We start from the raw sequence: 26,450 nt of genomic DNA, 5'->3' as shown, positions 1-26,450 counted from the left end.
AGGTAAACAGCGAACAGCAGCAGACCTCTCAAGTGTTTCACAAGCCTCATCTTAGTCATCACTGTTTGCCTTATAGGCTGCAAGGTGTCCCAGATTGCTCTCCACGCTAGCTTGTAGGGCATGGAGCACAACGGGACAAGCTGAGCCTGGCTGTTGGGCAGAGCTGTGTACTGGTGCCTGTCCACAACAACTGAGGGATCCAAGCGTACAGCAGCAATGAAAATGTGCAGCCTGCCAACGTGTGACCGAACTGCGTCAGGGCAGGAAGAAGAGACGTTTCACTGCAGACTGAAGACTAAAACGTGTTAAAAGGAGAAATGAGTTTTGGAGAGCGTGGCCCAGGCAGATTCGCCCAGTGTGGCAGGAAAGACCCATGTTTCTGATTTTACCACTTTTGGCAGTGAATGTAGCCAGAATGTAGAACACAGGTGACCATAAGCAGAATTAAACAGGGGGGGTTCTGGCAGCGCAGTGCCATCCGCGCTGGACAGCGTGGCATCCTCCCTGTGACTCTGACAACAAAGCAACAGCAGGAAGTGGTGTGGTGCTGCTGGCCACGGCTGTGATTGGCAACAAAAACACAGAAGCCTTTTTAATATTGCAAAGACAGAAATAAAATCCTTCTCTTACGCAATGCTTCCCCTTCCTCAGCAGGGATCAAATCAATATGGGACCATGCAAAGTCAATGGTTTATTTCAAGGGGTTTTGAATTGGGCTTTGTAGGCAAAAAGGCATCAGCCTTATTTCAAACTCCATGAAGACACATCAGTATTTCCATTCCACATCTATTTGTAGGACAGAAATGTGACTTTGTTCCTCTTTAATCCTGTTCAAATGTTACACTATTTTAAAATAAGGTCTGTCAGGAAAAAAGAGCCAAGTCTAGGCTGGACTTTTCCCTCGTGAAGCTTGGGGATCCCACTTGCTAGTGAATGAGAATCACCTTGAAGGAAGTTAAGAACAATCTTGTAGCATTAATGTTGTATTTCCCCATCCTTTCTTCTGGTTTATGTTAGCACTGTAGCCAGACTTCTGTGGTGGTGGTTTAAGCACACACAAACATGTGCATACGCATACACATGCAAGCATGTCACCATAATGGAGAATGGATTGAGAGCAGCCCTGAGGAGAAGGACTTGGGGGTGATGGTTGATGAGAAGCTCAACAGGAGCCGGCAGTGTCTGCTTGCAGCACAGAAGGCCAACCGTATCCTGGGCTGCATCAAAAGAAGCGTGGCCAGTGGGGCGAGGGAGGTGATTCTGCCCCTTTACTCCACTCTCATGAGACACCACCTGCAGTACTGCATCCAGCTCTGGGGTCCCCAACATGAGAAGGACATGGAGCTGTTGAAGCGAGTCCAGCAAAGGGCCACGAAGATGATCAGAGGGCTGGAGCACCTCTCCTATGAAGACAGGCTGAGAGAGTTGGGGCTGTTCAGCCTGGAGAAGAGAAGGCTCTCGGGAGACCTTACAGCAGCCTTCCAGTACCTGAAGGGGGCCTACAGGAAAGCTGGAGAGGGACTTTTTACAAGGGCATGTAGTGATAGGATGAGGAGTAACGGTTTAAAACTGGAAAAGGGGAGATTTAGCTTAGATATTAGGAAGAAATTCTTTACTGTGAGGGTGGTGAGACACTGGAACAGGTTGCCCAGAGAAGCTGTGGCTGCCCCCTCCCTGGCAGTGTTCAAGGCCAGGTTGGGTGGGGATTTGAGCAACCTGGTCTAGTGGAAAGGTGTTGGTGCCTACGGCAGAGGGGCTGGAACTAGATGATCTTTAAGGTCCCTTCCAACCCAAACCTTTCTGTGATTCTATGATTCTGTAATACAGCTACCAAACTACGCACACAGTGTTAGCAGTTTACCACATGCCTTTCTGGAGGACGTTAGCAGCAGGAGAAGCAGAACTTTCACAAAATTTCTGGAGAAATGCTACAGTTGTAGGCCAACTTACATAACTGATTTAGTTCAACAGAATTGCTTTCTGCCTTTAATCTGCTCAACAGTTTATCTTTGCTGTCGTGATCGGTCGAGCTTTCTTTAAACCATTAGGGATTAGCGTTCTGCTGTAACATGTTAAAAGCTTAGCTCGGTTTATTTTTGTCAAGAATGGGGGAGGGATATCCGGTTCAAATGTTCAGGTAGCAGTTTATGAATGGCTATTTTTCTTACATGGCAATCCATATATTCAGGTACTGAATGCAAGGCACAGCTAAATGCTTCCAGAGACAGTACTAGTGGCTGGAATAAAAATATTTGTGAATTCATTTTAAAAAAAAAAAAAGAAAGAAAGAAAGAAAGAACGAACGAACGAACTTTCTAAATTTGCATAATTATTTTAATCTGCAAGTACAAAATTTAATCCAGCATTGAAATAGTTCATCACACCCACCAGCTTTGTATAGAAGACCAATGAGTAAACGGTCTGAAAACTTAATTAATAAAGATGGTTGAGGATTCTACTGAGTTTGCATTGTTGTTGCAATTTGGAGACAGATATCCTGCCAAAAGCAATCTTTCTGTCATTCAACTACAGGAAGATAATACACCATAATGCACATAAACCACCAAACGGAGCCTCAGCCACACCACTGACAAAGAGGTGTTCAGATAACATTAACCATCTGCTCAGTGAATTTTCACAGTGGATTCATCAACTATGAAAGTAGATGATCTATTAGAAGACTACAGTATGAATCCAGGTCCAAATTTCTACTATAAATTGATGAACTTAATATACTATTTTAAACCAAATCCAACAATTAGCACACTTCTGTGACCTCTGTGTAATCTAAATGATTTGCAGATGCCAGCCTGGGAGGGAGTAAGAGGTTGTGTTCCTGAGCACTGCCAATAATCCTCTGTGCAGCTGAACACTATTCCAAGGAAACACTAATTCTGGGCTTAGTCGTGCTGGCAACCCTATGACCTCGCAACTTTCATATCTAAAACGAAGCAAGGAGGCACTTTCATGTTCCTAAGAGCAACACAGACACTAGAGAAGTTTAAAAAAAAGGGTCTAGTGGTGCTACAAAAAAATAAAAACATAAACCTGAGAAAGTAATTCAGAAAAGAGGAGGAAAAAATCCAATTTATTTGCAATTAGTGTGCTGTTTGTTTTGCTTTCTTATTGGGAGGGACCTTTGTTCTGCACATTCCAGGGAATGGCCATTCGCTATTAATTTATCTTCTTTCTGACGGCAAGTGGAGCACCATTCCAGAGTTTCAACATTCCCTTGCTGCTGCTCTGGTTAATGCTTGTGTGCTATTTAAACAAAGCATATTCCAACCAAATCTGACTATATATGGAATTCCCTGACAAGTAAAAATTTGGATGCCCTACAAAAAAGAACTATGAAAACAGAAAACATACACAAACACACAGAACACTCCAAACTGCACAAACTCAACATGTACTAAAAGAGGCTCTTGGTGGCAAAGGTCAGGTATCCAGTGTGACCGACCATCTCCCTGAGTGGCACGCCGCTTTTGAACTGCACAGTTCCTTGCTGCAGATTAGCGCAGGGACTACCTTGGTTTGATGGGTTCCTGCTGTCAAAGCCAGTGCTAGAATCATCCTCAGCTGCTTTTCCAAGGTCAGGGATTTGCAAGCTAATTGACCTTACATTGTACACTCGGAGCAGAATTTCCAAGGTGTTAATCTCTGTAAAACCATATTCTTCCATCGCTAGGCAGGTTCTTTGGACTTGTTCGATGCAGGGGGAGAAAGAGCAGATGCGGCCACCTGCAAAATGAGACAGGTAGTGGAAAAGAGGGCAAAAACCAAAACACAGCACTTTTTATCTTTTTTCAAATTCTCCCAGATGCACATAGAATTACTATTAAAAGACAAAGTGAAAACATTCTTCAAGAAAATCTCCATGAGGCAACTATGCAGGTTTAAAGTGTCAGCACAAAATCAAACATGGACGACTCTTCAAGATGCTTCAGACCCTTTAAAAATTGCAACAGAAAATTCATTCATCTTCCAAATCCAGTGTTGCCCACATTTGTTCATGATAAAACCATTAAATTGATCCCTTTAGAGCAGTGACTCTTTTGGAATCACTATCCACTATTCTGGACTCAAGTTGGCACCTACACAAAGCCAGAAGTCATTCTCCACACACTGTACAGAGTTGCCTTCATTAGAATATAAGCGTGAGTGCACACACACTCTGACAAAAGCGGCTGTGTTTATTTGAGAACGATGGTATGCGTGTACAGAATCAAGTAATCTCTCCAGGCCATAGATGGAGTGCTGTTAAGGCTTTACCCTTTTAGTCAAGCTGGCTAGCATGTCTCCTCAGCATTAAAGTTTACTGGCTATCACATCGGGCAATTTTATAGCAAATGCTTCAAAACTCTAGGATAGGACTTTGAAGTGATAAAACTAACACTTGTCTCCTTGTCTGTGCACAGTTCAGATTTTTTATTCTAAATACAGAGTATTAACAGGCTCCCTACACCTTTTTGTGTGCTACAGTGTCACCTTAACAGCTGAGAACAGAGTGATTCAGACTTACTCTGAAAAGCCACAGCCAAATCAGATCAAAGAATTATAAGGCCACTGCCTGCCATAAAGCCAGGGCATGTGCTTTCACCTGGGACACGGTGTCCCACAAGGCAACTGCCCTTCCTGAAAAGCTTTTGTGCTGGGAAAAGGAACACTGGGCAATGCAGCTTCAGCTATTGTTTTACTTATTACAATTAGATGAAAATGCTTGCTGACCTGATTTGCATTCCTTCCCAGTCCTCTCTCAGGCTCATCCAGTCAAGCCTTCCAACCCGAGTTGTCTAAGCAGTTAAAGAACCCGTGCAAGTGAGAGCAAAGCATCCTGCTAAAAATAGAGGCTATGCTGGGACTACATGAAGCCTGCTTTATCTCAAACTCCCCTTTTTTTTTCCTTTTTTGTTTCTAAAGTCACATCTCTAAAAAAAGAAAGCATCAGGCCTGAAAGCATCGCTGTAGCTCTCTAGTTATTGTGCAGCAATGATGTGCTGGGTACTGACTGGGGAAGAACACTTTCCATCACCATTAATCCACCATACACTAAGTAGGATTTAATTTTAGTCCTGAAATAAAGTCTCCACAGCCAGGGGTTCTTACCAGAACAAAGTACCCTGGACAAGTAATTCCCTGGAGTAACAATTAAAAACCAAATCTAATAATCACCTGCAAAATTAATGCTGGTATGTGTCATTATTAACCAACCCTGTTGATGCCAATTTAATTGCACACCCAGCCCACTAGCTCCCAAGAAATTAGATTTATACGTTCATCAGCATGGCCAGGGCTACCAAAATGATTCTGGATCAGACAGAATCTTTTCTGGCCAAAGTACACACTTCTACCATGTTTGTAGACATAAAAGAGAAAAGCTCAGGAAGAAATTTCTGTTACATAATTAGAAAGCTACTATGATGCACATATGTTATAAAGAAAGATGTTAAATTCTTATTGTGTGGGGAACTGAACAAATGTCTAACCTAGCTAAATGTCAGTTTACAATAACTCTTTGTCTGCAAAGCAAGAATTTGCAGAGAGACCAGAGACGTACTACTATTTCATTCAGGCTTTTGTTTTTTGGTGTTTTATATTGAAATAAAAAAGGGAAATATATTTACATTTACAGCAAAAGTAAATCTTATTTATTCTGACTATAAGGATTTCAAGATTTAGGCTTTCGCATTCACATGCTCTAGATTTAGTCAAAAACTAAGAAGCCTGCACACAGCTGCTGCCATACAAGCTGCAGAGCTGCCTACGGTTCTTGTCAAGCCTTCAATTAAAGGCAGAGCACCCTTCATTTTGCCTTGGGACGGTCAGCTGAGCATAACATGTCAACACCAAACCTGGTGATGATTTATCAGACTGCCTCCTTGCAAAGCAGACTGCTTGGGGAAGTAGGGTTAAAGAAAATGGGCTTTCAAGCTGCTTGGTAGGGAAGAAAGCTCTTGCTTGCAATAGCTAATATCCAGAGGGGAAGCACAAAAAATAATGTTACTTTACTTACTGCACTGCTGGGAGCTTCTCAGGTATGAAGAGTGAGAAAACAGCGTTAACAGCTGGTATTCCATACAACTGAGAGTATCCAGTGGGTTTTAGTAGTTCTGCCAATTTCACTTTTTCCCTTTCATACCTATTGTTCTGGTTATTATTATATATCCCTCCCAAACAAATATACCCACAATTAGCTTAGAAGCAAAACTAACAAGCATCTGCCTTTATCGATCCTAACGCGTGGGAGAAGGGCCTCCTCTGCTTTTTCCTGTACACACCATCGGGCAGGCTGGATTTGACTTACAGGCTGGACTTGTTTGATTAAGCAGATATTAAGAGAAGACTGGAAAGCTACAATTAGCAGAAGGTTGGAAGGCAAAAATAAAATTGCAGTTCCAGACTGCGAGAGGCTGTCTAAAATAGAAAGATTTGGGAAGCTTCAATTGCTATGGTGTGTTTAGACTAGTAAAAACCAGTGGACTCTGAGCAGCAGAAAACCAGCACTCAGAAGGCCATGCTCTTCTGTTCTAGGAGCAGAAATGCCATCATCTTCAACAGACCAGATGCTTCTGAATTCTCTACACTGTGGGCTGCCCTTTGTACCCCCACCGGATTACCAGCTAGGCAACACCCTTTCTGTCACAATCGCCAAACAGATATAAATCTAGATTTCAGCATTCATAATTCTCAGATTCTCTAAGAGTCCTCTTGTCCTTTAGACATCGAGAGGCATTTAGGGCTTAAAGGACTTGAATATGCATTGCTTTGTCTTGCCATGCCAAGGATTCCTTAGTGAATGAAGAAAAGACATGTACTCCCTCCCTCCTGGGGCACAGTGCTCTGTCTGTGGATCACAAAGGGGTGGACTAGACTAGAGAGCAGTGAAAACAACTGAACGGAAACTTTTTAGTACAAACTGAGTTTGTGTTCTTTCAGAGCTCTCCTTTTAGGAAAGCTACCATTCCTAAATTTGTTTAATGAGATCTGTGTGTCATCATAAATTGATCAAGTAATTATCTGAGATTAATCCTGTTCACATTGGGAAGCTGTGTGAGCTTTTTGATCTGAAGAGCTGTCTAAAAATGTGTTTATTCATGTATAATGCATCTGACAAGTGCTACAGTTGAGGAGAAGAGAATAATGAGACTCTATGAAAGACTTAAATTTTTTTCTAATTTCAATTTTACAGGGAGTGAGTTAGCTTGAAACATTTAATGGAGAGGTTAACCCTCCCGAACCCCTAGGCTGGACCAGGGCCACATAGTCCTGGCAGTCATTGTAACCAGCAAGAGGGTCGGGAGGATATAAAAATTGAAGTACAATTCAGACTGGAATGATTAGAGAAGAGAGCTTAAGGGAAGAGGTGGGGAAAAAGAGAAGATTTGCATCCACATAGCACCGTACATTTTAAAACACAGAACAGACAGTATCTAATTAATAATCAAGGGACACACCCTTGCATCTTTACAAAGAGGTCAGTGCCTTGAAAGTTGCTCCTCCTTGAAGAACAGCTCCTGGTACTTTCCTGTGCAACTCCAACAAACAATTTTGTTTCTGGTTTGTCTGAGCAAGGATTAACACCTCTACCAGTTCTATTTAGCTAATAACTGCATGAGGTTTCAAGTATGGAAAATCTGGCAGTGCTACCCAATTGACAAGAACTCCAGTGCATGCTTACGATACAGAAAACGTGTCCAAGTTATGTACTCTCACTTCTGTAGGTTACAGTATGTGTCACAAGTGCTCTGACAGGTTTTTTCATCATCCCAATATTATTCAGAAGATGAAAAAAGAACATAAGTAATGCAGCACCATTAAGTTCCTGGGAAAAGGGCCTGTAATTTTAGAAATGATTCTGTGATGTAAAGAATAAAACACAGCATTTTTATCTCTGGGCTTTGGGACTTCAATGCATTGTCATAATTGGAAGATTACATTACAAAGATCTCACAGAAGAAAAAAATCACACAGGCATTATCATTATGTAGGGGCGAGGCAGGAGAATCACTCAACAGCATCACTGTGGCATTTACTCTGTGCTAGTAGGACACTAAAAATATTGCCTCCGCGAAAGGGGACAGAACGTCCTTTAAGTGAGTGTGCTCGTGGGTGATTTGATGTAGCTTCCCTGACAAGTGAAATTAGAGGATTCAGCTGTTGGAAGAAATTAAAGGATGTTTCTTGATTTAGAAAAGAAAATTCTCTCCAAATCACTTGCCAGCTCATTAATAGAAGCTCGATGTGATTTTCTGCAAATGTGACCTTAACCTCTACATTTGTAGGTGCATCCTTCAAAAGAAATTTATTCCTGCTGTTATGGGCTGGCAAAAGCATGCAACAAGGAAATTAAAAAATTAGCTGGCTCCAAATTGGGGAAGAAAACCTAACAACTTCCTTTAAGGATCCTTTCATCCCAAAATACTTCCAACAAACTGTGTGAAAGCCAACAGCTTTGGCCAGCATTCCACAGCATGAATTACGATGCAGGAATCGTTCTGCTTGACTCTTGACACGTGAGAGAATCACTGTTACTTCAGGCCAGGCCCACTGTGTGCACCTGACCTACCAATCCCTGACAGACCAGAGACAGGTTAATGCCCTCCAACAAGATACAACAACTGGGGCTGGCTCAGCAAACAGCCAGTGCTTGGGAACCCGATAAAGCTGCTCTGTGAGTTAGCACCCAGTCCTAGACCCTAATGGGGCAGCTTTGCAGTAGACCAGATGACCCCTCAATGTCGAGAGGATATGCTTCAATTTAAAGCTAGTTTGAGGATCTTTAAGCTCACCTTGAGTCATTTCTCCTTCAAATCAAAGCAGGTACCCCATTAGCAGAGGCTGGTGCCGACATTTCAGCAAGCACTTACTGCTTCATCCATTTATTCCAAAACAATCTCCTAGGGACATGAGAAGTGCTAATACCGACTTGAGTACCACCTGCATGGGTGGAGGACAACAGTATAGACAGGTGCTAGACTATCAGGCTCCACTTCCTGCCCTAACATATTCCCTGTGTGCTCTTGAGGTAGCCTGAGCCCAAACAACATCAGCCTTGATGCCACTGCCCTCTTCTCAGTGTGATTCAGCCTGGGGTACTCCTTACCCATATACCACAGGGGTGAGACTTGTGGCCAGGGATTTCAGCTGCTCCTCAAAGCCACATCTAGTTGGTTTAAAAACAGGACCATGAATAATCTCTGGGCCTCAAGAAAAATAGCCAGTGAGACTTTCTACATGGATGTGGTATTCCCTGAAAGCTCAGGGGAGGAGGGAGGCAAGCCCAAATGAAAATTGAAACTAGCTAAACCAGGCAATGCCTTACCTGCACCACAGGCTACTGGGAGGATGAGATATTATTTATTCTCTTATACAGCATCTGTCATAACCAAACCTGGCAGGTTAGGACAACAATCAATGGCTATGCTAAGGGGCAAAATGCAAACAAGACCTGTTTTAAGTCCATTGTGTACAAATTAAACTAATGTAAGACTTTAGAAATGAAAACCGTCTGCTACTACAAAGAGCAGAGTACTGCTGAAGGGCTGCTGTGATGGCAGGAAATGCAGAGGCCCAAACAGGGAGAAGTTCAGAGGGAACTTTCCCTGCAGAGTTTTGGGGGGAGACCTGACAGCACCACGTTACCTGATTCAGGTGATATCTCAAGGATCACAATTTGACAAACTCATAATTCAGGGGCTTCATGACGCTCAAGAAGGAGTGGCAAAACTGAATTTAAGAGTAAAACCTTTAAAAGAAATAAAGGAAATAAAAGAGGGGTGGTTTTAATAATTTTGTGACTCAGACTGTTAATTTGAACACCAGCAATGACTGATTTATAATGCAAGAGGTCAATCCAACCTAATATACGGCTGTATTTTTCCATCTCCCTACCTGAAAATTTAAAATCTGTATGAAAATTACTGTACAAATGGGTTTCTGCCTTATCTTCCACAGCCTTGGAAGAAACAGACAATATTTTTGAGAGTAGAGTAGGTGGGTGCAGAATTATATTCAAAGCACTGAAGTATTCAGCTGTGAGATGACTGTGAGTCAAAAGTTTCAGAGCATTTAAGAACTGTAGAATACTGAGGATATTTTTGCTACCTCACAATTTTTTCATTTTCTTCATTTTTAAAAATTTAGCTTGAAGGGGTTAACAGCAACTTTGCAAAATCCACCAAGGTCAGACATTGGGAACAGCAGCTGTGACTACAGAAAAGCATTAATCAGCAGATGCTGCAAAAGAAAAACAGTGCAGGTCTGGAAATGAAAGCAAGTTCTGCAGTGCAGCAGTGCCCGAGAGGTATTACAAGCAGCATTTCTGCTGAAACTGTGACTGGTGAAATGAGCACAGAAGGATGCAGCTGAGATGAAAGCCTGAACATCGGCAGAACACATCACCAGACAAGAAGAACCTTCTAGTCACAAACGTACCGTGCCATTTTATTCTTTTAGCTCTTCAGAGGTTGGCAGTGCTTTAAATGGGAGACCAAGCTACTCTACGTAGTGTGTTTACAGCATACTGCAAGGCATAACGTGAGTGATAAATGTACTCTGTGAAGAGGATCTTTAACACTCAGCCTACTAGAAGCTGCAACTATTCAGTATCTTGAGCTTAAGTAGGAGAGAAAACACTGATTTGATAAGGTTTTGTTAAGGTTAAGAACCCTCTCTTACATACTGTCTCAGCTGAACACTCTATAATGAATATTGAGGTTTTAAAGAGGAGGCTAGCTGATGCTATATATTGAATTTGCTTGGCTCTGATTTCATTCAAAGTACCTTAAGACTTCAGGGAATAAATTACCACTATCTGGCAGTACAGCTGCGATATTTGCATGGCACATCACAATAAAACCCAGAGTGTGAATGGTTCAAATGTGACCCTGTCCAGATTAGAGAGAGAGGGCATGGAGGGAAAAGAGTGGAACGACTCATTTTCTCCAGTGATGCTTTATCACTATACTAACCCTTGGAACGGCGGTGAACAACAGCAGTATGTGCAGACTGTTCTTACTGCAGAAGGGCTGTAACTATTTGAAAACAAAACAAGGAGCACTATAAAATAATCTGCCTCCGGTAGGGAAAGGGAAGCAGTTACAGATACCCTTCTATCATATTTTAGATTTTACAGCAGTAAAAAAAAAAACACAACAAAACTACCCACATGATTTGGAATAAAACAGAAATGTGTGAAAGTTTGTACCTATTACTACTACAATCAATTATATTTTATATGGAAAAGAAAAACTGCTTTTGTTTATATGCAAAACAAAAAAAAATGCCCCTGGCTCAGTCAGGTACGATGAAACCCAAAAGATGAACCTTAGACCAATACCAGGTCTCAGACACTGGTGGCTGTTTGCAGCAAAAACTGCAGCAAGGATCAGCAACTTTGCCTTTTGACTGGTACATAAAGTGCATGATGCCACTTCACATACACAAATATGTGGGATTTAAAAGTATTATTTATATTGCCTCAGCAGATGTAACCTTGTAGCACAGCACAGAAAAGCATAGCCAGATGGTATGGCCAGTTTGGGACTATAATACCTTTTCTAGGATTTCAAATGCTGGAGTGACACAAGGATTCAAAACTTGGAACTGTTCAAGCGGCTCTGCTTAGTATTCTAAACATGCACCACTTAAATAATTCAAATTGGACTGCGCAATGCAGTGCCTTCTAAGCTGGGAAGTCAGCTGAGTGTTGTGCTCACTAGATTAGATAATTTGAGCATGGGAAGGGCATCGTACAGTGCAGTGAATTTTTTTTTTTGCCAGGACACACTGGAAAGCAGCTACAAATTGAGCTGTAACCCTTGCAGGTACAGAGTGCTAACAACTCTCTATTTACTTTTTAAAGAAAGCACACGTTACATTGGCATCAGAAAGCTTTCTAGAAAATTTTCAGTAGTAGCTGAGGTAGCCTAACAGCTGGGTCGGTCCTGACTCAGCAAGGTAATGCATATTCAGTGACCTTTAAGAACAAGCTTAAATCCTGTCATTTCAAGAAGACCTAGCAATTCACTTGAAGTCAGGCCTGTGATTACGTATTCTAACAAAGAACTGAGCCTTGGCACATAATCAAGTTTTACTAAACTCACGTCCCAGCGTGGTTACTGTTCAGCACTCCATGCTCTCTTGATTAGAAAAGTCACTTTTGCAGATGGAAGGGAGCTGGCACAAGTTAGTTCAGATCCACACTAGTATAGTTACGCTAGTGTAACATTAATTAGGGGAAAACTTATTCCAGGATAAAAGAATGATTTATTCATTAGAGCTTATTTTTCAACAGGGAAAGGATTTATAATAAACTGACGAAATCCATCCTATATCTCAGCAGCAGTTCTCACTTGCTGTCTCCATCCCGGAATAACTGGCATAAGCTAGAAGAGCCTTTATGTTCCATTCCCACTGCAACCAACGGCAAGCTTCTCATTAGCTCCAACAGCAGAGATTTAAGGCAGAAATTGGCAAGTGTATTTAAGTACAACCACATTTTCTTTAACATTACTGATGGGGTGCTCTGTTAAATAGCTTCAAATCTGCAATGATTAATGCAAAGTGCACCTGAACACCTTTTATACAAGCACCTTTCCACTGAATTGCCAAAGAAATTTACTTTCAGCATTTATTGTTACTGTTGCTTCCCACACACCTCAGATCTAGCAAAATGCACTTGACAAAGGTTCAAAGGGTTTTTTATAAACCGCCCATGCTAATTGTAGCAGCCAGCACAGGCCTGTAGGAAAAAGTTGTTGTTCTCCTTCTAAATCTCCCACTGTAAACTGAAGACCTCTTTTGAAGGTTTTCCAGCCTCAGAAAATGACAGGGGACTTTGACATTTTGAACAGTGATCACATAATGGAAAGGAACAGATCTAGCATATGGCTCAAAGGCAGATGTGTGCATGGACAGTACTTCCTGAACAGAAAGAGGTAAGTGCAGTTACCTTCAGCTTTTAATGCTGACTTTGCATGTCCTATGGCTTCCCATGGAGATGGAATATCTAGGAACACGGCATCGGCAATGTGTGAGACACCAAACCCATTTTTGCAGACATCCTGGTTGGTCACGGTGACCAGATGCTCCACCCCATGCTCCCGAAACTCCTCCCTGGCCTTCTGGGCTCTCTGTTGGTGGAACTCCACTGTGTACAGGTGCCCTGTGGGAGCCACTGTCCTGATGAGAGCGTGGGAGAGGGATCCACTGCCCGTACCTAGAAAAGACAAACAGCTCATGAAATGCCTTTTGACAGTGCTAAACATTAGAAAAAAGGTCTTCTCCGTTAGCACTCCTGCTTGGAACACTTACTCAAAACTCAAATGAACAGAAACCACTGGTTAAACTACTGAAAGAGCACAGTCCTTCCTTCACAAGGAGAGGGGGACTAAATGACCTAGGAAACAGTTTTCAGGGTCCTCAAAGCATTTATTAAAAATCTGGCAAACTCAGGACTTGTCCTCTCTCACAGAGGACACAAGGAAGTAAACGTGACAGGAAAAATTCAGGGAAATTAACCAGAGAGTTTTTTCTCAAAGTGCCAGACTCTTCTAGGGTGAAAAGAGAAAGTGGCAAATTTTAACTTATTTTCAAAACCTTATACTTCATTAAAACAACAAAGAGATGTTGGCAAGGGTCCGTGCTTGAAAATCCTATTGATATCCGTGCAAACCAATGGCCTTCAGGATATGGAGTCTGTTTGCCCGGACCTCTTAAGAGACACTGGCCATCCTCAACTCCCACTGACATTATCCAAAACGAAGGCCTCTGGGCTGCTTGCGGTCACGCTGACCAAACGACCGGATTTCACAGGTGACTTACATACATACACACCTACACAATCTTAACAAAGACTAATGAGATCCATCACATAGCAGAAATTGTATGGAAGTACAATTACCATGTACAACCAGGGACTAACTATTAAGACACAGATTTTTTTTCCTTGTTTTAGTTTGATAATTTAGGAAACTTATTTTAAATGATCCATTGGCGTATTAAATAGATGAATGACTAATAACCAATGTTTTCACTGAAGAAAATGCCCATATACCAATTCACGTTGCAAATTACTCACTCAAGTGGCATTTAACAGAATAACCCCCCAAACTCCAAACCCCACAGCAACCCCAAATTATCTGTGTTTATTGATTTGTAATTCTGTACTTGAAACACATTTCTCCTGTAGAAAGAAAATCTATTTCTAGCTATCTTCAAGGACTGTTCAGGCTAAATTTCAGCCTGAAGCAAGTTCTTTCAACTAACATAAATCATAAAAAACTTATAGAGGACAGAACCTGAAGTACAGCAGTGGTGGAGAAAGCTCAGAAACTAGTAGAAAGGAAATTAATTAGGGGACACAGGGGCTGCTTCAGCTCTTAATTGGAGCAATACTTTCCATAACTGCACAGGAAGTCAGAGTTTACTGACGGATCCAAGGTTCTTACCCTCTAGTCACATAAGGGGAGCAACATCGTTGTGGCACTGTATTTAACCCGACAGCTCTGAAAGGGGAGCCATTAAGACTGTAAACAGAGCTCAGGGCTCATGTTTGCCACCAGATCAAGCAACTGAACTGCGGAATCAGCACTGCTCCTTGGCTTCCCTCCGAGAGGGCTCTGACCCCAACGGGCAGACCAGCACCCTCCCCACAGCTTTAGTGGGGCTGATTAGACGGGGAGGGAGGACCTATAGAGTTTAGCACTGGCCTCAGAGAGGTCCAAGGGAAGAGAGAAACTGTGACACACGCATTTATTTAAAGTGAAAATCCATGCACTCATGACAGCATTAAAATGAAACAAACAAAAGGCAAGAGACACTTACATGTGCACACATGAAGAAGTATCTGGCCGTGGCACCTGTAGGCTCTGAATGTCAACATAAACTTTTTCCCTGGTCAAAAGGAGCAATGGTAGCACAGTAGCCATGTGGTTGTAAAAACTCAATGATATACGTGCAGACCAAAGACAGCATTTCATTGATTTTTTTTTTTTTTATGACAAGAGCAGGGAACTCTTTTTCACAGTATGTGAAAATGACTGAAATCCTGCCGTTACATTTCATGCCAGAAGGCAGGATTGCACAACTGAGAACTTTCGCAAACTGATGGAATTTAATTATTTTACCTCTCAAATGGGTAATGCTGCACACTTTCTGCATCTTTCCCTGCTAATCTAAAGGAGTGAACAGAAGGCCTGTCAGCACAGCTGGGCTGTAAGCAGAAGAGAGAGGCAGTTTGTGCATGTATCCAGTTTCCTTGTTCATATTCTTTTACATTTTTAATCACCTTCCTTTTAAATCTGCACTTAAAAACACCACAAAAGATATTGTTTGTCTCCTTCCTAGGAAAATCCATTAAGATTTTTTGGCTTCTTTGTTGGTACTCTTTTTGTTTTATTTACAAACACTCCAAGCCAAACCCTGAACTAAAACCAGGATGTTGGAAGTCACTATTTGCAGGCGTATTACAGACTGAGCTTTTGTTAACCGAGGTTGCCAGGAATTATTTATTGCTGACTGGCTACCGCAAACATGAGAATAATACATAGGTATCACATTTTAACATATCAAATTCTATCACACTAACATCATTAATGAGAGTATTTCTGAAGATGCTGCTTGCCTTCTCTGTGACAACACTCTCAAAACCACAGGAAACAAAGAACGAGATGGTTATGAATCACCCACCATTGTAAAATCTCTCCTTGAAGAGATGACAGATTCTGAACTCAGTCCTGTGAAATTATCAAGACCCTCAACTCTCATGTGCCTGATAGTTCAGCACGCTTGATGTGATTCATTAAGAATACGAGGGTCTGGCAGTTCAGCCTGAGTCCATACTTACCACAACCCCTAAAGCCCAATCACCACTGTCTACAGAAACCCTGTGTTTCTCTAATGTTGTAGAAGGGGAAATGAATGTTTATATTCACCTCCTCCCCTGCAAATCTGCAACATTCAACATTTGAGTTCTCCCGCCACTTTCTCTATTCCTTTTCAATTTCTCTCTGTCCTTATTTCAAAATCACTACTGAAAAAAGCAGAATTCAGCAAAATGTGACTCAAAGTGTCTTAGGCACCATTTTGGAGTAAGTTCTAGTCAGGTTCAGGCTTCCTCGGGAAATGAAAGGCACCGTTAGCATGACACAGAATCAGTCAGGGAAGCAGTAAAATGCAGGGAGCACTACTGAAACATGAACTAGAATGCTACCAAACCTGAAATATTGTAGCTGAATTATCTGCATACAAACAAACCAAAAAATAGAATGCTCAAAATTAATATTTTGTATCAGAACAGGCAAATTAAGAACTGGATGGGTTTCAATAGATTTTCATTCTCATGTAGGTGCAGTGAAATGCCTATGATCCTGATTTGGCCTAGAAAGCAGAAGGTAAGACAATTTCTAGAACAAATACAGTTTATAATTATTACACCAGGATGCTTGCCTCTCTGACAGCTGGCACTATAAATAGCCTTAGAAACTGTTTGCTCTTTACCACAGGACAATGCCCATTTAACTAGAGCGTATTAATCATGAATGGACTCTACAGAAGAGAGGTAAAACGACAGTAATTCAAACTGTACTGAAGACATTCTTAACACCACAGCTGCTGTTTTAGAGCTCACTTAGGTGACCACTTAGGTCACTGGTAATGCCTTTGGAAAATACGATGCTCTTTTACATTGACTACTCTGTGATCTTAAACATCTTGGTCAACAAGCAGGCATCTGCATTGCAGGCGTTTAATGAGACACTGCAGGGTCCCAAATATGCCATACTCAAAGTTCAAAATCTGAGGAGGTGGCACCATGTAGGGGATCAGCATGTAGAGTAGGAAAGTGGTCCATCTCAGTCCAAAGGCACGAATTAAGATCCTGTGTTAAAACCACATGAGTTAGGTGGCTAATGGCCCTGCAGACCGATGTAGTTTCCTTCACTTCTTGGGCTCAAGCACACTCTGTTCTTCTTCTCTATACATCTAAGCTCAGGGGAGTGTTTCTGCCCTCTCCCAAGACAAAGAAAACACTGCAGTTTTAGAAGGATTTCAATCCTAACAAGTGGATACCTAGATGAAACACTCTAGCTCAGCATCTACTGATACTTCCTTCTGATTTGTAGACAAGAAAGTATTGATCAGATGAACTCCCTGATCATTCCCTTGACCTCAAACAGATCTGTTCTTCTCACTCTCTGTTTATTCAAGTGACAGGTTTTCCACAGAGAAGCCTCCACACACCTGAGCCATCTTGAGACGTCCATGTTAAGATCATTTCTCACCTTTTCAAAGCTGCAGCAGACAACATCTGAGCTGTTCAAAAATATCACATGCTATTTCAACACAGCATAGATACACATCAGAATGCTGTCAAGAGAAACATGAGTGTTACCACAGCACTTGAATGATAACTGAATAAGAGAGTACATTTTTACAGTTTTCTGTTTAGCCTGGTCTTCTTATTGCAAAGGATACTTGCCTAACCTCCTGGAATCCCACTCATGCTATAAACATAAGTGACCTGATTCTGTGTTCCACTGCATTTCCTCATTGCAGGCTATCGCTTGGCTTGTCTTCCCTAAAAATTCCTCATCATGGGTGCTTCTTTTTAAAAAAGGAACTATGAATTGTGATTTAGGATCTATATATGTTTACAGCATAAGCAAAGGCATTTTGGAATAAAGCTGAAGAAGCTCTTAAGTGCATACATAGGTTCATATTGCTTGAAAAGAGGAAAAGCGAAAAGTATGCAGGTATTACTTACCACTGGGTCAATACAATATCTAGTAACATTTTCATAGGACTGAAGTTTCTGCTGCAAAATTTGGCTACCTAAGATATTCTAAAATGAGTAAATACAACAAAACAATGACAATGTTGCTGTATTTGTCTCCTAGCTACGCCACTTAGACCTAGCAAACAATAAGTCATGAGTCAGCCATGAGATTGGAAGGAGCCTCAAAACCAAAGGAAAATCTTTAGACAGAGCTAACAATTCCACAGCTAATATCTGTCAAGAAACACTGAACAGACAAAGACTGCTCACTGTGCATGACAAGTTTATGTAACAGGAGAACCATTAATAATTTTTAGCAAATATTTGAAGAGATATTAAGCATCTGACAGAAACTAACCCAAAGCTCTTACTGTGAAGGCAGTCAAGGGCACAAATCATGGTGGCAGAGGTGAGACACAGCAAGAACAGGGACAAAGAGAGGGAGGAGGAGAGGGAAGGAAAGAGTTTCAAGGAGATGAGCTGGCGGCTGAAAAGAGGAAACAGCACATCAAGAAGTTTCCTTTACAGAAGATTAGCTCTTTCTCCTGCCTATCTGTTGTGGACACCATACTGAAATAGGCATTTTAGGCAGCAGGCTGGAGGTCAGAGAGGGCCACTGCTCACTGTCCACATTGAGGAGCTGGGGGAAGGATAGTAGGGAGTTTTCAAGGCTGGCACTGCCTACAAAAGGAATGGGAATGTGAAGACTGAGAAGAATTTTTCCTTAGAGATTCAAGAGTCGGAGTTCTTTAGGGAGGGATCTTCTGCAAATGGCCATAATATTGTTAAATTCAGAGCTGCATGAGAAATGCACATGGTGGTCAAGTGAAATGATAAGATGAAAGTGAGTCCAGAAAGTCTGGAAATAAACGCTTTAGGGTATGAACAGCATTACTCATCAGCTGTAGGTCAGCCACATTCTGAATACATTAGAGTGATGCCTCATGCGGCCAAAGTTTTGGTTCAGTTCTTTGGTATGTCAAGAGAATACTATGCTCTCCAATGTTGGACTGATGAGGCCTTTCTTATGGGTTTACGAATTCTCCTCTCACTCTAACCTGAGCAGCTGCTACGAGGTTGATAAAGGAGACATTATAAAGCATAGACTTAATTAGTATGAGCATGTTCTAAAATCAAATTAATACTTAGAAACTTTGGTCTGTACTTTACACTAAAGATAGAGCTGCAAACAGTTTACAAATATGCCACAAAAATTGTAAAGACATGAGCAGTATTTGTCAAAAAGTCTATAAGCACTTCAAAAGAGTCATAAGCATACAGCTGACTTGCTGGGACTCCACAATAAACTATTAATCATTTATTGAGTATCCATTAATCATTAAGTCCTCATTGATTTTTTATGAGTGTACTCTAAACAAAATCTATACCCAGGCTGTGAGTTCGAAAATTTTATAATTGTTTTTGAGAAGCTCTAGTGTAAGGCTGGCCAGCAGCTCTCATTACTCCTCCACAGAGAATCCATGAGAACTCAGAATACTGTTCTCAGTCTTCAGAAATTCAGCCTGTGGGCTCAGAAACCCATTGCTGTGTGGCAATGACCAGGGTTTAGCAATTTTTAATTTGGGATTTAGCTGAAGGGAAACGAAAAATCCAACTAACATTTTTGCTTATGTGAGTTGGATTTTGTTGAATGCTGAAGGATCACTGGGATGGTGGTTAGAATACTTTTGACTAAATTACATTTTGTCTAAATACAATGCTCCATCGAAGCCAAAATATTTCTGAGATTTATCAGATTAAATGAGGTTTCACAGTGCTATACTGCATTCCCTGAGTAATTTAGAGGGCTAAGACAGACACTTGTTCAGGTCTCACCAGGGAGAGAGAAGAACAAAAAAGCCTAGATATGTGGGGACTGGAAAGAAAAAAGACCAGGGGTTCCACACACTTTTGTTTGGAAAAAAGATCTGAAAGGTTTCATATTGGTTCCAATGTAGTACAAAAATAAATGTAAAAACCTCAAAATTTGTTGTCAGATGGAGTTGTTATACTACAGGCAGCTGTAATCACTGGACTGAAAATAGCCTTGTCTGGGAAGCTGACATCAACATTCGTTTTGGAGAGTGTGGCAACTCAAAAAATAAAGATTCAGCTTATTCCTTTATCTAGACAGTGGCTGCACACGCAATGAACACAAATGGGATTAGACTTACCTGATGAGAATTAAAGTTTCACACTACCAGGCCACCCACAGCAGGTATTTTAGCAGCTATCTCAAGTATCCTTTAATTCTGGAAAGACTGGGCTGTTGCAGACTATATCAGAGTGGGGAATTCCTCAGACCAGGGACTAATGCTTTCAAGAGATCTTAGCTCCAGCAATGGTGCTAACAGTTCTTAAATCTCAACATACCTTTATAAATTAGAAATCAGCAGAAGACAGAAAAAGGATAATATTCCTACACCTCCATCATGAAACATCAGGCAGATGCTGAGTGCACTATAGCCTCAACAGAGTATGCTTGGACCATTTTAATTATGCATGCACTGCTGACAAGCTTGCTCTTTACGTATTTGTTAAAGATGATTAAAAATAGTAAAAACTGTATTAACACGTTTATATCATTTATGACAAATCATGACTAATCAATTTAAACTGCATAATTCAAGTGATATAAAATTAAGCCTTCTGGTTATTCTACTGAATTTTTCTAATCACACATAAAAGATCATTTACACTCATATTCACAGCATTACAACATGACACAGAGGGTATTTCATCTTACTTTATCAATCCTTTCTTCATGCAGTTGTGGAGACTAATCCACATTTCTGCTTGCTTACACTGGGTAAATGCAGGGCACTCTTCCACAGTCTAATTACCAAGATGAGGAAAAGAGCCTGGCCTGTTTCCAATGCCTGCTTTGCCAGTCCATACAGCAACTATGTATATCAGTTCAATTTCAAATAATAAAAAAGACAGACCTCCATGCTAATTAATGCTCAAAATACATCTAAAACCCGCAGCAGCGGGAAGCAGACTCAAATGTCATTACTAGACCAGATTTCCTGTCTTGTTTCTATTAATCGCCACTGGGCTGGTTCCGTCCAGGCCACACAAGGTTAATCTAGAACGAATGATTTTGGATCATTGAATATTGTCTAATTTAGGATGGCATCAAAGTAGGTTACATCATCACACTGGAGGCTCCAGTTGTCAATACCTGTAAAATTTTTAATTCAAATCCCTGCTTCTGGTCAGTTGCAAGCAAACTTGCAGTGAGATCTCTTGCTTCAAGGTTAGCCAGATGAATTTGATGTAACGCTGTTTTCTTTCTTTGTGAACAGTGAATCTTTCAAGCAATACAAGCAAAATTATAGTAGTAAAACGGTTCACTTTTCCTGGAAAGCTGAAGTTATAGTACTTTGACAGCAGAGGCATTAAAATAAACCTGGGGACAGTTTCCCATTAGCAAAAAGGATTGTTTGTGGCTATGACTTTTGACTCATACCATTTTTGGGAATCTGGATAGGTTACCTCATCAAGCATTTCCACTTCTTAGCTGTTGAGACAAATGAGCTTTTAAACATTTTCACCCTCTCTAGGTACCTTTGACATTAGTGAAAACATTTTATGTGCAGCTCTGTACTTCAACATTCACCCATTCCAAGTGAGGCAGGACATGGAGCAACTGAAATCTCCCCCACCCTGAAAAATGTGTTGTTTATTTTTCCCACCCTGTCTAAACATAGCAGAGAGGGGAGGAGGTAAAGAGCTGCCCAATGAACAATACTGCTGCTTCCCATGACAACCCTAAAAATGCCTGATCGTCCTACAAACCAAATTATAAACTCACAGGACCCAACCATTTTATCAGTACCAGAGGTTTCTGCATATGGCTTTGCCTGTTTCAAGTGCTGCTATACAGCAACCAGCTCCATATACCACCTGTTTCTTAATGGGTGCAACTGGATGCAGAGATAAGTGATGTTGCAGTTGTGTTGGAAAGTGGTCATTATGCCTGAAAAGCTGCCCAAAATTATGCTTGGGTGGGAACAGGAAATGTTAAATGCAAGAAAATACAGTGCAGCACAATCCTGTCATGCTGATCCTTTGCCATATCTACGATTGAGAGGGAAGTGTATGAAACTGCTTCATAAAAACACTCAAAGGAAACAGCCAGAAAAAACAAGGACAAACTACCTCAGTTCATATTTTTCCAAACTATGGAGACGTACTCGAATCAAGCAAGCCTCATACTGCCTGCAGTAGTAAAGTCATGAAGGCATTATTATAAGCTGTATTTAATGAGGAAAATTATCTACTAATATAAAATTTCACTCCTTACTTGCAAATTAAGCAAAATCATGGAAGCTGTAATAAATTAAACCAAGTTTAGAAACAAAACACAGCCCCGTGATGGACACATCATCCATTGTATTATACAGCTACAATGATTTTGCATGCACCATTTGTAGCACTGCAACAAGTGGATCATACTTCGGAAGAGAAAGACAAAATATATGTACTTATATGGTATCACATTATATAAATACTGACAATTTCTTTCCCTTATTAGTTCAACACCCTGTCATCAGAGTCTCTTCCACGGGGTTATCTCAACTATGTTCTCTGAAACTGCCAATTCAAAGCCCAAATTTTTATTCAAATCATGTATTTAAAAATATTTTTGAAGTACTTAACAGTTTCAGAAAAGGGAAAGAAAAATGCTTATATATTTATTTTAAGAAGATGAATTAATCAAACTCATACTCATAGGTATACCCATACATGAGGGCAACATACTGAGGTAATGTTACTTGTTGAAGAAACAGCAGCTGGTAACACATGCACATGAAATAGAACTATTCAATCCATAGGCTGGGAAAATTATTATCACAATGGGAAAAAAAGAGACTTTTTGCAAAATGCAAAGATAAGCCTGCTTTTTCACAGAAGTGTTGGTGTTAGTTCTTCATAAAGGATTTCAACATATTAATTATTACCTGATTCGCATACTATGGAGCCTGGCTTCAGTTCTAACATCATGGTGATTATAGAGATGTCAGTGGAATACAGAATCTGCGTCCTGTGCGGAAGATTCATAGTCCACAGTTCTGGAGTTGGATGAAGAATAAACACCCATCCTCCTTTACTGCAGGTCACTTTGGAGCCATACTTCTTGCCTATGAGGTCTGTGGAATGCCTGATGACCCCGTACTTAGTCTGAGTTACACTGCCATGCTGGACTTTCACAGGAAACATGGATTCGTGGCCCAAGAACACAATAGCTGTGTCGCCATCCTTTATCGTATCTCCATATTCAACAAAACTCATTGTGACAGTCTTGTAGTTGGCTGATGGTTCTCACCTAAAAGAGAATAAATATGTCAAGAGAGTTTTTCAGGATTGCAATGGAGCTGAAACTAAAACCAAGTAATTTTATTTTCCCCAATGCAGAACAAAACCACGCTGTGCAAATAAGATGTTAGCAAGAGAACTCCATGAAGTTCAGGGACCCCTCCCCCACTGCACTCTTGATACAATTAAAATCAATGGAAAGTTCCCACAGATTTTAATATAACCAGTATTTTTCCCATTTTACGGCACATTTTAAAGAAAATTTAGGAAATACATTATAATTTACTCAGCCTGCTCCACAATACTACTGAGAAACTTGCAAGGTACTATCAATTTCAGCACTTACTTCAATTCCAGTTCACAAGCTCTCAGAGTATGTTGTTAAGGAGTTACTTTTATTCCCATCCGCTGGCATATCCCTTGGTGATTTACAATATAAGACAACCACTACGTGCCTGGATATCAATCACTAGTTATTAGGACCACTAACAAAAGTTTACTTGGAAGTTTTCCAAATGAAGGTTTAGAGACAGGATAAAGGTAGTATCTGCATTAATTTATGCATAAATTTGACTAAGTACAAGGAAAAAAGAGTATTGTGGCTTTTAATCCGCCAACGGGGGTGTAAAGTAATTGCCTGGGAAATGATCTGTGCTGCAACTAAACGTAAACAGCCATTTGCAAGGTAATGCAAACAGTTGTATCACTTTAGCCCCATGGTCTCAGAGCTGTTTAGAGAATTACAATTAAATTTTGTTGGTTTTGAGAAGACAATCTGGAAATTAGAAGGCAGCCTACATCGAAACCTGGCACTGCCTTTCAGATAGGGCAGCTGACTATCTAGCTGCACGTTGATCAGTTCGTGGAAGGAATTGTTTAATGAAGTAACAGTGATACCAAAGTTAGAAATTAAAGCCTATAACAGAACGCTTTGAAAGTCAGATTTCTGGTACTTCTTCCATGAAAGAATTAAAAGCAGCGTTACTTTTAGTTTCAGAATAATGATTTGATTCTAGCGCTTTTGTATTGAATGTGTAACCATTTGGTCCTACTTCATCGTTTTCCTTAAAAACTTTTAGTTCTCCAATTCTAGCCTGTTTATGTTGACCAAAACTTGTTTTAGTTCCATTTGCTGTTAAGCAGCTAGATTTGTCATTTTTCTGCTGCAGTCACTGAGACTGATAAACAGATGTGCTTGTGGCCAAAACTTCCAAAGCTTATGACACGCTTATTGCAGAAGGTATTCAGATGCCAAAGCAGAACAGGCCTGTCTGGACAGATGGTGAAACGGTAAGAAGGGCATCCCGTGAATTCGGAAATGTGTACATACTGGACTTTGTGAGATAGTATAAATGCTGAACCGTGTTTTATAGCTTGCACCTTCTGATTTTATATATATATATATTCATGTCTTAATCTTTCATAAATGACACTTGTAGTTCTCATTCTCGATACTATTAATGCAATGTAGTTTTCAGCTCTTAGAACAGAACCATTTGAAAGGAGCTTGACTGTAACCCATTTCTTTCACAGTACTTAGACTGTAGTTATACCCATGTGCAAAAGCAACATTCCTGCAGCATGTCTGCAGGGACATGGAGAGAATTATCGTACCTTTGATTACACAAACTGGCTTCCAGTTTCTTTGCATTCCTTTGAGCCGCTACACTTACCACAGCTAATTGTCACAACAGTGTATGCTGACATCCCAAATAACAAATCTCTCAGGCTCAGACATCACCTGGCACGTTATATTCATACACTTGGGGTAAACTTGGGGTCTGTGAGGAGTTTTGGTAGTTTCTTTGTCTCCCCCTATGGCAATGAGCACAGTGATTTACACTCATTTTCATTCATTTTCCATGATTGTCCATTCCCTACCAATGCAGGGCCTCATGCACTGTCGCTACCTTTCTCTCCCTTACTCTCTGGGTAGCGTGCAGATGCCTTGCTTTGGTACAGCATGACTTCTGCCACACAGGAGTGGACGGGAAGGCGAGGCTGAGGCTTGTGGCAAGGTGTTAGGACTTTATGGGCTTGCCATGACCGCAGTGACCTAAACTCCATGACCCAGGCGACCCCTTGCTGCCTCACAAATTAAACCGCTAAAATGACTCTGTGTTCCCTTCAACCAAGACCCAGGTACACCTTTCTCTCCCCTGACCAGCTCCCACCCAGAGCCGGCAGGCTCCCTCTTCCCCGAGAAGCCTGGCTGCTTGACATGGCAGAAGGGGGACCCTCCCGAGGAGGAGGAGGAGGAAGGCATAACCGCCTCACCTCCCGGGCAGTGCAGGCCCCCGGTAACACGAAGGCTGGCCCGGTCGCAGGGCCCGCCGCCCTCCTCGGGGGCCGTTTCTCCCCGCGCCCCCTCAGCTGCAGCCCGGCCCCGTGCCGGGAGGGCGGTGAGGCGGTTCCCGCGCCCCGGCAGCGCATGAGCCCATCGCAGCGGACCCGGGAACCAAACGGCCGCTTCGGGGCCGTGTCCAGAGTTGATTGATTTAATTCGGTATGTGCTGCGGGAGGGTTAAAAGCACAGAGCGGGCAGGGAAGGGGAGAGAGCCCGCCGGCGGCGTTAGAGGAGGGATTAGCCTGCAAGAGAGCAGCATTAACCCGTGACGGGCCCGGGCGGCGGCTCCGCAGGGTCCCCGCCGCTCCTCAGGGCCCGCGTCCCCCCAGCAGCCACCAGCTCCCCCATCCCCAGAGCCGTTACCTTCCGGGGCTGAACCCCGCCAGCAGGCCCGGCCCGGCCCGGCCCGTCTCGGCTCTCCTCACACGCGGTGCCCGCCCCGCGCCTCCTTCCGCCCCGGTCGCAGGCTGCTGACGCTCCCGCCGCCTCCGCCCCCGCCAGCCCCGCCGGCAGCCGGGGAGTCGCCGCTGCTCGTGCCCGCCGCGGTCAGCCCCTGCTCCCGCCGCCCGGCCCCTCAGCCCCACGCCGCCCGCAGCCCGATCGAGGCGCTCGTCCCCTCAGCCTTCCGCCCTGCCCCTGCCGGACCCGGCCTCCAGTTCTCTCAGTGCTCCTTGCTGGGTCCCTGAGGAGGGTGGCCGGTCACCGACCGCCCTCAGCAGCCCTCTGGGCACCCCTTGGCGAGGGGCAACCGTCCCAGCCAGCTTGGGGCTCCCCGTGCTTCTTGGTGAAACTTGAGGTGTCCCAGTGGGTGGTGGGTTGCTGTGAAGGGCCATGAGGGTTACCAGTGAAGCCAAAGGGAACTCTTGGTTGTCACCCATCAAGGCGTGTGTTTGGGGAGGCTTGAGGGCCGCTGCCAGCAGGGGTGAAGCCCCTTCGCCAGGGAATGGCTCTGCCTTTGCTGTTGGTGGACCTGGGCCTCACCTCCGGTGCCCGGGCAGGCAGCTT

At 42.3% G+C, this 26,450-nt stretch overlaps 1 protein-coding gene across 1 annotated transcript; it reads right to left on the bottom strand.

Moving 5' to 3' along the window:
* Positions 1-2,312: 2,312 nt before the first annotated feature.
* TRMT61A (tRNA methyltransferase 61A) lies at positions 2,313-25,899 on the bottom strand. Its single transcript, XM_068398924.1, has 4 exons — positions 25,809-25,899; positions 22,744-23,108; positions 12,953-13,219; positions 2,313-3,741 (listed from the first exon to the last, which is right to left on the bottom strand). The coding sequence occupies exons 2-4, from the start codon at positions 23,072-23,074 to the stop codon at positions 3,413-3,415; spliced, it is 927 nt and encodes a 308-aa protein (XP_068255025.1). The 5' UTR covers positions 23,075-23,108; positions 25,809-25,899; the 3' UTR covers positions 2,313-3,412.
* Between the last annotated feature and the right edge of the window lie 551 nt (positions 25,900-26,450).

This window comes from Nyctibius grandis, chromosome 4 (assembly GCF_013368605.1).
Source record: "Nyctibius grandis isolate bNycGra1 chromosome 4, bNycGra1.pri, whole genome shotgun sequence".
Classification (NCBI taxonomy): domain Eukaryota; kingdom Metazoa; phylum Chordata; class Aves; order Nyctibiiformes; family Nyctibiidae; genus Nyctibius; species Nyctibius grandis.
The sequence above is the reverse complement of the archived record's forward strand: the minus strand, read 5'-3'. Positions and strand labels throughout refer to the sequence as shown.

Bases quoted from the DNA above. Each gene is read 5' to 3' on its own strand.
- TRMT61A (XM_068398924.1), bottom strand. From the start codon at position 23,074: ATGAGTTTTGTTGAATATGGAGATACGATAAAGGATGGCGACACAGCT. The intron at 13,220-22,743 runs GTAATAATTAAT...TGTCTTTTCTAG, and splicing joins CTCCATAGTATGCGAATCAG to GTACGGGCAGTGGATCCCTC. The intron at 3,742-12,952 runs GTAACTGCACTT...CTCATTTTGCAG, and splicing joins GTCAGCATTAAAAGCTGAAG to GTGGCCGCATCTGCTCTTTC.